Source organism: Magallana gigas, chromosome 2 (genome assembly GCF_963853765.1).
Source record: "Magallana gigas chromosome 2, xbMagGiga1.1, whole genome shotgun sequence".
In the NCBI taxonomy this organism is placed as follows: domain Eukaryota; kingdom Metazoa; phylum Mollusca; class Bivalvia; order Ostreida; family Ostreidae; genus Magallana; species Magallana gigas.
In genome coordinates this window covers 52,657,302-52,673,773 of record NC_088854.1, presented here as the reverse complement: position 1 = coordinate 52,673,773, position 16,472 = coordinate 52,657,302, and the positions used below count along the sequence as shown (strand labels likewise).

General features: G+C 31.7%; 1 protein-coding gene across 5 annotated transcripts in view; it reads right to left on the bottom strand.

The window, feature by feature from the left end:
- Positions 1-4,450: 4,450 nt before the first annotated feature.
- The window catches only part of LOC136273127 (sterile alpha motif domain-containing protein 9-like), a 58,161-nt gene continuing 46,139 nt past the window's right edge, over positions 4,451-16,472 (bottom strand). For 4 of the 5 annotated variants that reach the window (XM_066077193.1, XM_066077195.1, XM_066077194.1 and 1 more), the window contains 3 exons: positions 13,653-13,723; positions 8,425-13,193; positions 4,451-8,255 (listed from right to left, as the gene is read on the bottom strand). In XM_066077193.1, the coding sequence (XP_065933265.1) occupies positions 8,142-8,255; positions 8,425-13,193; positions 13,653-13,723 (4,954 nt within the window). In that variant the 3' untranslated portion in view covers positions 4,451-8,141. The remainder of the gene's footprint in view (positions 8,256-8,424; positions 13,194-13,652; positions 13,724-16,472) is intronic. The other variant, XR_010711324.1, reaches the window with a different exon arrangement.

Sequence of the window (16,472 nt, the reverse complement as noted above, 5' to 3'; positions counted from 1 at the left end):
CAGTCATTCTTCTATAACACACGGACAGACACACGTTCATAGACCAAGAAACAGTGGAAATGGTTGACGTTTGATTAGTAATGTTATCGCATAAGTTTCTATCAATTCCAGTGGGGGTTTCAAATTAAACTAACATGTTTTTTTCTAATGTAGACAATTAGGTGATTAAGAGCCATTCTCTGTAAGCATTTAAACTTTTTCGGCACGCATAGAAACGGATTTTGCCGAAAGTTTTCCAGAATGTAGACCTTATTAAACTATCTAAAATGCACATGCCAAATTGTCTATATACTGACCAGTTTCCATGGAAACTCGACCCAAACTTCATTTTTTATCAAAATAGGCCATTTTTAATGCAGTGTTATAAAAAAATGCGACAAGCTCAATGTTTAACAAGCAATGAATTAAAATTATCAATCCCTCATCTATCTAAAAATGTAAAAACATGATGGGGAAGCTATCCTTATTGTTGTGAAATAATAAGTTAAAAAATTATCACATTTTTGGAAAATGAATTTGCAATTTAGAACTCTTTTGTCCTGAGAGTTCAAAAAGAGAAGTGTTGAAACAGCATGTCAACAAAGTGGTTTTTTCCCCAAAAACTTGAAGATTTTATCCTTATTTTTGTTAAGACCCATAGATATTGTCACTACACAGCTAACATGAACCTCTATTGGTGTTTCTGAAATCCCATCCAATGCCTTATCATGTTAATGTAGTGTAGTTAGATTTAATGTATCTTCGTTACTTCAGGTATGTTATGCATATGAATTACTGAGAAAAATCATAAATTACAAATAAAAATACCAGTTATATTAATTACAATACCACTGGGACTTATTTAACATGCATGTGTTATTAATGTTTTTTTTTCAATCTAAAATATATGAGTTCTTTCCCCTTTCAGTACCTTCAATCCCTGCATAAAAACAAACAAGAAAATCAATACACACCAGAAAACCAAACAAATAATTAGTAAGCAAAAAACAAATGTGTGCAAAGAATTATAGCTATTACCATACATATTATGGTATTCTATTAATTAGTAATATGAACATTACCCCCTCCCTTACCACAAAAGCTTGGAAAATACACACAAAATCACATGTATATGTGTCATTTGAAAGTTTGAAAACTGATTGTTAAAACCAAACACTTTTCACATATGCTTATATGTACATGTATTCATTTTTAAAATACATGTATAACAACTGTTTGTTGCATGTACATTTATGTAGAATGCATTCATATATGTAGGGGATACAATCAACAGTCAGAGGTAGTTTCTAAATTTTTGAAGTAGCTAGAGAAGTTTGTTATTTTCTTATAAGTTTCCTGCTAGCTATTAAGAAAGTTGAAACATGTTACCAAACTAACTGTTATACTGTTTGAGGGGATTATTTTTCCAAGCATACTCACATCAATAAATAAAAATGTGTGTATAGGTAATGTATTGATAGGTATTGTTTTAAATCGGCTTGTGTTTACTGGTCTTTATGCCAGTAATGGTCATTGGGATATAGGAATAGGACTGTAAATATCAGATTCGCAGATCTTTTAACTTTTTATTTCTTAAAACAATTGAGTATAAATAATTTGCCATTAAACGCACTGATCTATAGGGGTGTCGGGAGTCAGGGTCACTTCCCCTGTTGTATTTAGAATTACAAATTTCATAAAGAGAACTAAAAAATCACAATGAATCCGGCCTACCCAGGAAAACACTTAAAATCATGTTTATTAAAATGTATTGTGGGGTTCATTGTATTATGATAGGAGTTACCTTAATTTACTATTATTATGTATTGAAGTTCACATACCTTAAGATTTATAATTATTATTAACTTTTGAAATCAGCATTAAATTTTATGACATTTGGGATAAGTAATGAATTTATAGCTTACTTGATGAAAGTAATATTTTTTTCTGCTGAGAAATTATATTTAATACATAACTCCTTTGCTGATTTCTTTATAAATGAGCCATTCTGATTCAGCCAAAACTGTTAATTGGTATGAAACAATGAAAGGAATGAAGTATTATGCATTAGAAATAAAAACATAACTTTAAATACAAACTTGCTATTTGGATGAACATGTTTAAAAATTCTCTGCATTGGTAAATTGCAGGAATTGTATTTTTGTAAATAATGCATGTAAATTATTAGTTATACAACATTATATCGGGTACTTGTATAATATAGATTGTGAAGTTTTAAAGAAGATCATTTGAAAATTCCTGATCCTTGATTACAGTTAAACAGGAAATATGGAATGAAATTAGCAGCCATGCAAATACTTTGATCTAAGGGGAATAGAGTGTTTCAAATACAGTTCTATTACAATGACTTATTTGGTATTAAAAAAGTATATCTGGTAACTGAAAAATAACCTTGTATGCTGAGTAACAGTTTCTAGATAAATCTTTAAGAATTCTTTAAACTTTTCTTCAAACTGCATGGTTATAAGCATATGGGTTCATCCATGAATTAAAAATTCAAGTTGTTTGAGTGAGTGAATTGGCATTTTAAGCAATGGAGAAATGGAAACTACAACAATTGGGATTCTGACCAGCATATTTATAATTAGAAGTACTTTTATTTTTATTTTACAGCTAAGAAAAATGCAAGCATTCATAAACATAGTATATACTTAATGAACACATGGATCATTACTTACAAGTACAATTGCATGAATATATTTTTACACACACACACACACACACACACATATATATATATATATTTTAAAAATTATCTTTTTCAGCATTCTCATCTTTATGCATTTTTTAAAATTCATTAAAGTTATAATAAAATAAAATATAGATGTATGATTTTATTAGTGCTGCAACAATTACCTGAGGAATTGAAAAAGAAGATGGCAAAGGATGTCATGATAATTTATATAAGAATACTATTTATAACTGGTATGAGTAATAATTATCATGACAATATATTACAATACCTTAATCATTAAACTATTTGAATGAAAATTTAACATCAAGGAAGAAGTCAACTGTTTTTTCCGCACTAAATGAATACATGTACATGTAGCATTATGATCTTTCTTACCATGTAATAAAATATTACCAAAGGAATCAGTTTTGCAAACAAGAGGCTTGAGGGCCTCATGGCTCACCTAATTAACTGTACCATAACTCTGATGAAATTAGAACACTGTATCTTGACAAGTTGGTAAAGTAATTCTTGTTTAGAAAAGATCTTTAAAATTTTCTGCGCATATTCTCATTTTAAACGTCAAATTTTTTTTTCTTCGAGAAGAACAATTTAAATTTTTTCTTTTTATTTCTATGTAAAAATTCACAGTTTAAATTTTTTCTTTTTATTTCTATGTAAAAATTCACCCCCTTTGATTGTGGGCTCACCCTACTCCTAGGAATCATACTTTGAACAAACTTGATTCTATGCTACCCTGGCAAGGATGCTTCTACACAACTTTCAGCTTTTCTGGCCAAATGATTTTTGAGAAGATTTTTAAAGAATGCCAAAGAATTTTTAATAATTATAAATAAGGGTCGTGCTCTGAATGTGACCTATACTATAGTGATCTGTTTGTCTGTACATTCATCCATCCAAACATCTGTCCATCTAATGAAGGTCATATCAGATTACTCTAAAAAAAATTCTAAGCATATACACCCTCCTTCAAGCTCTGTCTGGCTCACACTTTTCATAAACAGCACTTTTTATGTAAAAAGTGTGCAGTGACCTTGTCGAATTTCATTTTTTATTTTTATTGTAACGGATGTCACAGGTTCATTCAAGAATATAGTTTGACAGCCCACTGATATTTTCAGTATATCATTACTGAAAATATCAGTGGGTTGACAAAAAATATTCTTGAATTTCAATATCTGCGTCAAATATGGGTTTGAAGCAAGGGAAAGCTAGTTTAATTGATAAATGTATATTGGTGATTGAATTCGAACCAGATATACCCTGTTTGACGTTGTAACATGTACTTTGACTCGAATATTACATATATTTTTCACATGACGGATACTAATCCATTAAGTTTAACATAGATAAAGCTATGAAAATTAAATCATATATTTATATATTTCATACTTTGCTGCACAAAGTGAAATAGCTTTTTTAATAAAAAAAAATCGGTTATGTTTATTATAGATCCTATAGAAATGGCAATTCTATTTCAAATCAGAATTTATTAAATTTTAATTGAAATACATTAAAGGGGTCAAAGAAAGTGACTTTAAATTCGTATGCAATTTGTTTTTGAGGTGTTTGCCTCATATAAAAAGTTATAAAAAAGAAATTTCAAAGTGAGTTGGGCTTGCATCAGACGTGTATTTCATTACATTACTGATCATTTCCTGATTCTGATTGCTGTATCACAAAAAAAATGATCTGCACAGCAATCGACCGCCTAGAAAGACTGTATGATAAGTATATATACAACAACTCATACAATGTGAGAATAAGACGATTTATTATTTAAAATCTAAGGACCGTATAACTGAATATTGTCTGCAGGATGCAATATTTTGCTAAGTTTGGAGTATTTTTTTTTATAACCGCCTTCCCGAAACAACAAAATGCATAAATTGAGCGTCCTATTTTGCAAAAATATTTTTTTTACTTCCAAATTCGCACAATTTAAATTAATATTTTGTAAACAAATTGCTGAAACATGCACCCGCAAAAAATTTCATTCATACTGATTGTTAATATAAATGTGGTAAGAAAAAGACAACATACGAGTTATTAACAAATATGACATACATACTCTACATGAATAAACTTTTTTTCTTCACTTATAGTATAGCTCATTAAAACCATAAACTAAATACTTGGTTCTCATGCCACCCGCATCTGATTCAACAATGCGCATTGCTAAGTTTTTTGTGAGTTCTGGAAAAAATAATCTGGAATTTTACCGAGTTTTAGATTTTTAGTCAGTGAAACGTTTGACTTTAATAAGGATCAGAATTGCAACCATCGTGATTATCCGAACTAGATCATAACAAAAACTACAAATGGCCCCCAAGTTTAGCCATGAGACGGTGTGTTCAAATTGGAATCACGATAGCAATGATTTTAAGTAAGATACAAATTATAAGTATTGCTTAACACAAATGCATATTAAAGGATTTGTACAATACTTCTAAAAATTTAATAAATGCTTTCACCGAGGGTTCTTTCAATACTTCTATACTTTGACATTTTGAAAGTTTGCTACTTTAATTTGTTTTGTTGGGTTAATAAACCGATGACATATTATTTGTAAGGTAACTTTTAATGCACTAAAACATTGGTTTTTCCTCCAATATGGAAAACGCTGCTATATGTAAAAGAATAATCTCGCGTCCGTCGTTATGAAACAAAATATAACAGCACCCTGCGGCATTAGTTTTTTAATTAAATAGACCAGAGAACCAAGTTATTTATTTTTTATGGCCTAAAATAGCCCAAAAATATGAAACATTGAGAAATAAGCCTCTCATATTTGATCAAAATTTGCTTCTCATTCTCTCTACTAAACTGATGGAAATGCAATCAAAGTAATGGGGAACCTAAACTCTTAATCCCGGTTGGTTCATTAATCATTACCACCGTAAGAATGGGTTGATCAAACTAATAACTACAATACATAAGATAGATTATACTAACATTCATTAATTTTGAATGTTGAAATATATACAAGTACACACATTTTGCAATAGAGAATTGTACATCCTAATTATATCGTCATATACACAACTTTAAATTGCTTGAACCTTCTTTAAACAACCCTTAGTAAACCATTCCGTTCATGTCGCAAGCTTTGCAAAATTTGTTGTGAAAGCATAACAAATCTAATGAATGATAAATCCTTTACATGTATGTATGTATGTATGTATGTATATACTAAAATCTTATTTAGACAATCTATTGCTATATTAATCGTATTTTGAATCGTATCGACATCAACTAAAACGAGTCACTTACTGACTTTACCCCTATGCATGTACATGTACCCACATTCGTACTACATATACGTTTACAAAAACATATACTGGTATATATATATATATATATATATATATATATATATATATATATATATATATATATATATATATATATATATATATATATATATAAAAGCAAAAGTGTGAACAATTTATGAATGTATCATATATTATTCCCCGTAGATGGAAAGACTACTATGTATTATGTGTTCTGTAGAGGGGTCAACTATGGAGGAAAAGCTTATATGCAATACCGGTAATAAGTTCAAAGGAACTCCTTAAAATACCTTACAAATTATACATTTGATAAAAAATATAAAATATTTATTAAAAAATGTCGAACTAAGATTTTTATCAAACAATATTTTTTCTTACATAGCAATTTTACTGAGAAAATGGAAAAAAAATTGAAATCTTAATTATAGAGCTTAAAAACAAGCACTTATGTTGCATTTTTATTAATTACAAAACAACCAATCAAAAAATAATGCAACACCACCTTGTAAGATTCTTTAAAAACCACAGTCAATAACAAACATTGACGTCCTCAACCAAGAATGCGGAAGAACATGAGTTAGAATTGAAATGAAAATACAAAGTGTATAAATTTTATTCTTAAATATTGCAAAAACAAAAGTAGGTATACGAGATTTCTGTAAAAAATCTTATTAATCAGTTTTTGAATTCTATAAGCAAATTGTGTCGTATATGGTATACAATCATTTGTGCGACATTAACATTGTAACTCTTCCAATCATAATGAAACCCCCGCCAAGGTCTGAAATCACTAATCCAATCATGCTTCCTTTCGTTTACAAACTGGGATAGGGGAATTCCAAAGCTATTAATAGTACGGTCATTTGTGTTTTCTATCATGAGCCAGATACTGTAAGTGTAACACAACAGTGCATCAAAACTGTTAGTTTACCATGTCCTGTTTAACCACACGACTACTACTTGCAACATTTGTGTTATCATATATGTATATCTGTCTGTTCTTTTATGTATTTTTTCTTCTTTTTGAATTTTTCCATTCTCATCCTTAAATTTTTGCTGTCAATGCATCCTTTGTTTGAACATTTGATTTCACAATGTTATCTTGATCTTGTTTGTAGGGTAAGGAAAAAAAATAGGCCATGCCTGCTGTCCGATCCTATTTCAATTTGAAATAAAATATTGTTTAAACAAAAAAGGTCAACTCTTTATTTTTAAGGTGCCCGCTGTTTCTACGATGTATAGTTCAAAAGTTGTGTTTTTATGAAATGAATAACTTTCGGAGGCAAGAACTGCTCAAAGGAAACATCAGATAATTTTGTAATGAAAAGATTGAAGAATCCTTTAGGTAAAATTAAGGCATGAATAAATTTTCCAAGTCTTTATATCCAAGTCTCTATCATTCATGGTTTCCGAAAAGAAGCGATTTCAAGCATGTCACATAGGGCAATACTTTGTCAGTTCTGTGAATTATTAGTCAAAGGGTCGTTTGATGCCATTGAATAAGTTGCAAATTACGTCAAGAAAAAAATGTATCGAATATTAAAAAAGATTTACAGAGAAGTAGAGGAACACAATAAGAAAAAAACATAGGAATACCAAACGTCTTTCAGGCCTACTTCGTAAATACATAAAATGTAACATTTGACTGGTAAGTAAAATGTTAGCATGTCATTTATACCTTTAAAAGTAGACATAGACATACATGAATTGATATTTTTTTTTTTATTAAAGTTAGACAAATTTTGAAACTAAGAATTTTCCTAATGTTTTAAAAAACCGACCAAAACTCCTTAACACCACCGAGCTAGAATTCAAACAAAATCTTTGGCTTCTTCCATTATATAGGTATCGTTCTTCTTTTTAGAAGTGGGGAAGTGGCTCAAAAATTGTTTTTCGTAAATAAACAATACCTTTTTTTCTTTCATTCCGAATTCTAATTCTTGAATTTAATTCTGTAGCTGGACAGTTCTCAGTGACAAAAAGCATTGTTCTGTTCTCCTATGCCTAATTTGCATTAAAAATAAAATGTAAACCATCATATTTATTGCTTTTTACCTTTTGAAAACAGTTCTGGTCAGTTCCTCAAATCCTTAAATGGAGGACTTCATTTTTTATTCAAATTACATCATAATCTAAAATTATGTCCATATTATTCAACATCGATAGTATTCTGCAGCTGCTGTCTGCGAGAGGAAAGCATCTCTCCTTCTCATGAGGTCATCTCTTTCCCGTGTTAGCTTTTCTTTTGTAAACTTGACATTTCCTGTCTATAATTTTATTAAAAAGACATTTATTAACTTAAGTTTTGTTGCTGTCGTAATTCATTGCATTTTTGTCGCTAAGAACAAAACTTAAAAAATAAACAAGTCAGTATTGCAGTAAACGTTTATAATAAGATTTTTAAAAATAAGTATTTTAATGTACTTAAATACTCACTTGATCACTTTCAATTTTCTGTAATTTTTCATTTATTTCAGTGAGTTTCTTAAGGAAACCTTCGTTTGTTGTAACCTCTGTTGAAGCCTGCCGGTACCCTCTTGAATTTGGATTTGGATTCAGTTGTGATCTTGGATGTTTTCGAAGATGCATTTTATCCACATGCCTATTCTCAAGTGAAACGTCAAAGGCTTTAGGTCCTGACCATGTAAACCCCAGGAAAAAATAAACTGTTTTGTTATACAAGGTTCTATCAGTAATAGGAAGAGACGTGGGTATTGTCACAGGGTTGACATTGCCCTCTGAACTTTTTAAAGGCACCAAAACTTCCGTACCGCTTGGCTTTAGGGTTCCCTCTAGTCTATTTAATCGTCTTCTAATCGCAGGTTTCTGCCATATTGAATCACCTTTTCTAAGATATCGAGACCCATGCTCATCAATGAAGAGATCTTCATAATAGACAATTTCAGCAAATTGAACCCCATTGCCAAGATAAAAATAAGTTGTTTCTCTTTTGCGATGTGGGTTATTCTCGTCTTTTTGACGCGGATACTTTATGTTAAAAGCGTTTCTCCACTTTCCGATTGCCTCCTGTAATTGTTGAACTGGACAAATGTTTTTGGCGTATGCATTTTTATTTTCAGTTTGCCAGTGAAATAAAACAAAGAACAAGAAAGATTCTAAATAGATATGGGAATTGTGTAGTTTGTTTGACATCTCATATGCATGTTTCGTCCATGTAAGAAGTTCTAAAAATTCTTGTCCTTGTCCTTGTGTATTAAGGCATCTTGCAACACGCGCACTTATCAATGTGATTAAATCCGGCAGAGTAAGATGATGTGGCAAAAGATTTTCTTGAATCAAACTTTCTATTGTAAGTAGTGTCTTCTTTCCATCTTCAACTCTAAGATCAATCATGGTTTTCAGGTCTCTTCCACTTAATTTCAAAACTCTTCGTCTAATATGATCTGCGGTTTCTTCGCCTGAATGTAAAACTGGTAAGTCAATTGACTCCTCTCCGAAGTATTTGTCTAAATTTTCTTTCAGGTCAAAAAGAAGTTTTCGCTGATCCGGATTGTTTGAAAGGAAATCACTGTACACCCCCCACTTTAGTTGGGAGTTCTTCTCGCTGATGAATCTCATGATACAGTTTGTCCTTTCATTAAAAGTTTTAATGAACTTAATTTTTTCTGGATCTAAAAACTCAAACGAGGGTGGGACAAACTTAGGTTCGACCAAAAATCTTCTCAGTGTGGCTATATTATTTGTATCTGGAAAGAAACTGAGAAGATCAAGAAATGTTACGATTGTTGCAACTTCTGCAAAGTATCCGTTGTCATTATTTTTCGACTGATGCTCCTTTTCACAAGTAGTTTGTTCAAATCTAAATTTGTCGATTGCCTTAGATGTTAAACACAAAGCTGTGCTCACCTGGTCTTCAGTTAAAATGTCATTGCTTTTGGAACATTCCATGTACATTTCTTTTAGCTGTGTCTTAAACACTTGTCCATATGTGTCCCACAGAAATGAATTATCTGGTACCATCCCTGTTGCAATATTTGCAAATTCTTCTGCCTTTTCCCAATTTTTGTAATTGTAGTATAGACGAGAAACTTGTTGTGCTACCATTGGATCCTTTAGCAATTCAAAACCAAACATCAAAACCTCACCAGCCTTGTCCGAGTCCTCATGCTGCAAAATATCCGTTATTAACGGCGAAAATTTTTCTCTCTTGTTGTCTCCAAGTATCTGACGTTTTTTTAATATGTCTTTCACAATCTTTTGTAAAACCTCTACTGATTTGTTGTAGCTGTTAAACATTGGCGATTTCAGAAATTCAATCATAATATCACTAGTTGTCATATTCAACTTTCCTTGCAGATATTTCAAAATTTCCTTTGCAAAAAGTTGGTTAATAATGCAAAGACCTTTAAGTTGAGCACTGAATTGTACCCTTGCACCTCTATTAATAAGAACAAGAAGTGACTGCGTAAGATTGACTTCCCATCCTCGTTTTCTTACACGCCTTTGAGGAGAATGAATTCCAAAAGAATAGACCTTAGTTGATTCCTTTAGTGAATCTATCGGATGTTTTCTATCTGTCATCAACACGTCAAAGGCACTGATGGGCACTGACTGAAAATCTATATCAAAACTGTTCATGAGCGAAAGATACCGCAGCAAGGACATTTCTTTTTCATCTTCAATATTGTCAACAAATTGTTGAATAACTTCTTGTCTGTATTTTTCATTGAAGTTTTCTTTCAACAAGTTGAAAGATAACAACAGACGAGGGTCTACACCGTTTTCATTCATATGTTGATTTTTGAGAAATTCGCCTTTCTTCTGAAACCAATCAAGTTCTACATTTTCAAGTTCGTGTCGGAGCTGAACTGATCTTTCAGGAATAGAAAGCGATAAGTTTGGTCTCCTTACACAGAGTAATAACACGCAAAATACTTGGCATTGATCTTCAAGCCTTCGGGACGCAATTTTAGCCCTATTTTCCAGTTGAGAACAAAGAGTGAACAGTTTGTCTTCGTCGCCATTGTCTATGAGAACAATTGGGGGTTTGGGGGTATCTTGTTCATTAAAAGTTCTCAGCCTATTTATTTGCTCACAAGTGAAGTTTGAAATGCGTTTAACAACAGCACATCTATACTCTTTTCTTGATTCCCATAAAATTTGCTTTGCCGATGTTGTTCCCCCTGCGCCAGGTTGATGATAAAGAGTCACAATGCTTACTTTTCCTTGGTCTTCATTATTAGATTTTGAGCATGCAAGTTTTACCATTTCAAGCAATCTTGTATGAATACACCGTTTTAAGACATGGTCCTCTTTAAACCATAAATTCCACCACGTAACACTTGCCCCTTTGAAAAACTCAGCTTCCACACTTTTTCTATGGTTCATCCTTGTAGTTTTATCTTTCATGACATCTAAATCATTTTCACATTCGTTGACACACAAAATTTCTAAATCAAAAAGTTCACTTTTGAGCTTTTCTTTTAAATTGCATGGCACTCCATTCGCTGTTGGAATAAGAGACCCGTTTAGTTGCGTTGCCCCAACTACCGCTTTGATCATCAAGTTGACTTGACTCCATGGTATACCAATAACACATCGGTAATCAAGTGTCTTTTTGTCCACGCATTGACGATGAACGAGTTCTTTCTTCCAATGATTGGCAATTTCTTCGTTTTCTGCCAACATCATCCAATGATTTTGGAACTTTGAAATAACTTCTTCTGCTGCATCCAATAAAACCTCATAATTCTTGGAAAGGAGCATGAAAATAACAACTGCCCTCTGATGTGGAATTTCAGAGCTATAAAATCTTACAGCTTCTTTAAAGCCTTCAATCCTCTGTTGCTTCCATTGAAATCGAGATAATGGTTCTTTCATGGTAGGGACATGGCCATTACAAAATATCCATGGCTTAGTTGGTGTCTCTTTCAAATCATCAAGCAGATTTATGTAACTGTCTTTTTTATGTACGTGTTCCTCACTTGATTTGTCAAACGAATCTGTTGTTAGGACCTTGAGACATTGTTCCTGGTCATTTTCTACAAACTGATACATTCCAATCTCTTTGCTGCAAGAATCAAAATCAAATACAACCTCCGGATCAATATCAGTTAGGAATTGAAAATTCTCTGACACAAACTCATCATCTACATTATCTTCCAAAGGGCTTAACAGCAGTACTGGATGTACTTCTTCCTTCATAGTTTCAAATCCAGCCGAAAATAAGTCAAGGAACTTTTGCTGAAGATTTTCATTTAGTCTTTTATCCATAGGATTTTCTTCCTGTTTTTTTCTTTCCTGGCTAATTTTCGATTTGATCGCCATGTAGTTTCGAGATTCTTCATCATTTACGAAATTTGGTTCATTTGAACATTTATTTAGTCTATAGAGCATCAATTGTTTCTTACTGTAATCGCCGGATTTTTTACGAGTGAAAAACACATTTTCTTCGGTAAAAAGTGATGACGGCTTTACATCGATTTCAACAACATAAAGATGTCCCTTTGAATCCCTCGAGCCAATAACTGGGATAAATTGTGGTTGACAGACACATTTGCAAACACTTTCATAATCGTCGTCATAAAATGTAGATTGTAATGCTGAGTAAAATCTTCTGACTATGCGTCTTTTTTCTATGGTTATCCCAACAATAGTCCCTTGAGTTCTGTTTTCAGAAGCAATCTGAGAAATTCCGAAATGAATTGTTCCATTTCTACGTTCATTTAAACATGCTGCAATAAAAGGCATAGCAATATTTGCGATCCAATCGGGAATGCTTTGTATATCCATTTCTTCGTAGACAAACTTATGAATCGGCTGTAAAAGACTCGACAGGTCGGTTCTATCGCAAATTAATGCTGAATCAAGTCTGTAATAAGATGATTCTCTCATAGTACATCCAAACTTTCTAAATGTTTCCCTAAATTTTTCTGAAAATGAATCATCTCTTTCTTCAGAAGTTGGGCAGCCATCATCAAATATTATGTCTCCAGCATCCTCTTTTTCTTTTAATTCATTTCGAATAGACACGATTTCTTTTATCTCGACAAACTTCAAAGAGGGATAAATATCTCCAATTTCCTCCATACTTAGATTCATGAAGATCTCCTTTGTTACTTTTTTCTTTATAAGTACGTCGACCAAAGAAAAATCTAATTTTCGGTCAATGAAATACTGTTTTAAAACGGAATTGAAAGTTTTATTTGTCATTCCTAATTCCATTTGAGGCCGACAAGAGTCTTCTGAAATAAGAATAAAAGTATTTGTCGTTTAAATTGTTTACAGATGTTTGTTGGTTGTATATGTTATATGTATATGAAAGATATAATGCCTATCATGACTTTATACCATACATTTTTACATGCAGATTAAACCAAATCAAGTATTTAAAAAAAGCGTTGTATTCCAACTTGGGTAAAAAAAAACCCGTTCAGATTAGTTTAGAACGTTAAAAGATCAGACCAACACTATTTAAGCATTTTACAACTCAGACAAAGTCAAATCTCTTTGGATAGTAAACGTACTATAATACTATGCCATAATTCGTATACAAAAATTTTTTTTTGATAAAAACAAAAACAAGCAATTCCTGGATACATATTATTATCATACATTGCAGAGGTAAGATAGGGAATCGCCATTTAAATAATTTTTTTTTATTTTAAACATCTAATGAAAATTTAAACGCAATGATAACTTACCTTCAGCACATTGATGATCCATATTTTCACTTTTCCTTTTTAAACAATGATAAATTGGATCATTTGTACCCCTAGATAACAAAGATAAGACTGCTAGATAACAAAACATGAAACAGTAATTTGTATTTTCAACAAAAAATGTTCTATCAGATGAACTTTTCGAATAATGCTTTATACAAATCAACAAAATACTCAAAGGTTACTTGATCGAATCTTAATTTAATCATTAAACGATTCTCTAGATTAAAACTATTCCTATAAATTTTAAGATAAAATTTTTGACGTGTGTTCCTTAATAGTCATTAGATTGATTTACCATGTTACCATGTTGATTTGGAATGCATGTTTATTTCATTTGATGTTAAGTCATTTTGTGCTTAGTGATTGCTGAATTTCCTTTCCATAAAATGAAAACATGCGGCCAAAATAGACAAATTGTATTCAAAAGTACTACTTTTGCTGATATGTATGACAGTCAATAAATGCAGTTTTGATATGAAGACGCTGAAGTTAAGCGGATTGAATCCGTTTGGCACCAATCTCCAACTTACTGAATTTCTTGTTTTTCTTTTGACAAAAGTTGAAGACTTTAAAGGGGAAGGAGACTAAAATATATAGTGGAATAAATCAATCAATTATCAGATACTATAATTATAAATCGTATTTATTTTCATTTATAACTCCGGAACAATGAATAAATAGAGAAAACCGATCGCATTATTTAAATTTCAACTTTAACCTTTGACGTCACACCATCTATTCCGTTTAGTTTTATCAAGTGAACATAGCTTCAGTATCAAATCTTAGTATTTGCTCTAAATGACGAGTTCTGGAAAAATTGAAACAATATCGATTTGAGACCGTTCGTTTTACCTTTGACTTTCCACTAAATTACAAACTTCAAACGAAGCAGGTTCATTGAAATCTAAAACGTAAGTTAGAGTCGGAGCAATCTTCGCGTAGTTGTGGAAATTATCAACTGATGCCAAGTATCGTAGAAAATGTGTGCCCTCGTTATTTCGACACGGTAATTTCGACTTAAGAGAATGCATCTTAAACATCCCAATTACAATATACTTTTTCAGTTAGCGAAGAACTCGACTTTGAATAAAAATTAACTCGAGTTTATTTTCAACTTTGAATGATAGCAGCTGTGATTCATTTAATAAAAATGCATATATTTATGCATATATGTAGTTATTCTTTAGATTGACGTGTGAACTTAAACATTATTAATTTTCTTCAGTCGATTACTCGAGAAACAGAGAGGCACAAATTAGCGTTTTATTCAGAGCATTGTGTACATTGTATATGTAAACCAAACCGGAATAGATGAGTTGAAAAATTCATATTTTATGGTTTTTAATACAAAAGAGTTCTACATCATGTCAGCCTTCAGTACATACAATTTCCCTAACTTTAAACGTGCCTTAAAGCTTATAGTTTGTAAAGCTATTAGTTTATTTTCAAACATCATGACACATTGTGATTATTTAAACCAATTTATTTTATAGGTTAAATATGATTTTTACTTTCCTTCCCCTTTAAATGGTTAAGGATTAAAGACATGTTGAAGATGTTTTTACTTATATATGCGCTTTGTGTCTCAGATATGACATACCATATATCTTTTCTATTGTTTCCACCTTTTAAGAACAAGTACAGGTCTTCAAAATTGATAGAGTAGAATTTTGTGAATAGTTAATTAAAGGCCGGGGTCGACCTAGATTTTCTGCCACCTGGTAGACAATTAAGCCATAAATGCAAACCTCCATCACCGTCGGTGATGCTGATAATAGTAAACATTGCATGCGACTCAGTCCACTTTGTTTATACACTGGGGAACACCAAATGTATTAAAAGGGGCTGTATAAAATTTTATAAAGAGGGATTTTGATAACGGTTTTAATTTTACCTATGTTGTAACATATATTTAGAATAGAATTGTCACAAGGCATTATATATAGATATAAATTTTCAATTTACACAGACATCAATCTGCACTTGACAGTCTTAAATGCACAATCTGCCATATGTTACGGATGCTCAAGGAGATTAAGGTTTTTAGAGCAGGTTAAGTTCTTGGAGCAGGTGTCATTTGATGGCCATACTTGTATATAAGTTATTGCTTCTCATTTCGTAACCAAACTTTAATTAGATGGTGCGTCTTATTATACCGATGCACTCCACATGCTTTAATGCTATGTATGAGGTATAGGTATTAGATGCTGGACAAGGTTAAGGTTTTTGGAGCTGGTTAAAATTATTGAGGCAGGCACCCTTAGTAGTTATTGGTTCAATTTTTACCAAATCTAGATAGATCGTGCACCTTGTGATACTGATGCACTCCACAGGCTTGGGTGCTGAAGTTCTGGATGCTTGATGAGGTTAAGGATTTTTGAGTGTGTCATCTGTTTATGTAAATTACTGTACTTACTTATTTAAATTTGCATGCTTGATTTAATTATATATATTAACCACAAGGGTAGCTTCAGATACGGAGAGTGATCTTGATTATCTGGATGCTTAGGCAGGTTTAATATTATAAAACAACCCAAACTGTGTTACGGTCTGGGGGCTGGTTACAAAATGAAGAAAAATTTGTTTATGCCTTCTTCAGGCATTTAGACTTAATATAACTTTACAGTGTGTTAACAGATTAAGCTTCAGATATCTAATTTGATATTGATTATATTGATACTGGAGCAGGTGAAAGTTTAAAAAGAAGTTAAATGTAGGTTAGAATGTTGAAAGAAATATTTTCCTTACTAATTTCATGGTTCACGTAACTTTAGATTTGAAACATAAGGCTAGCTACAG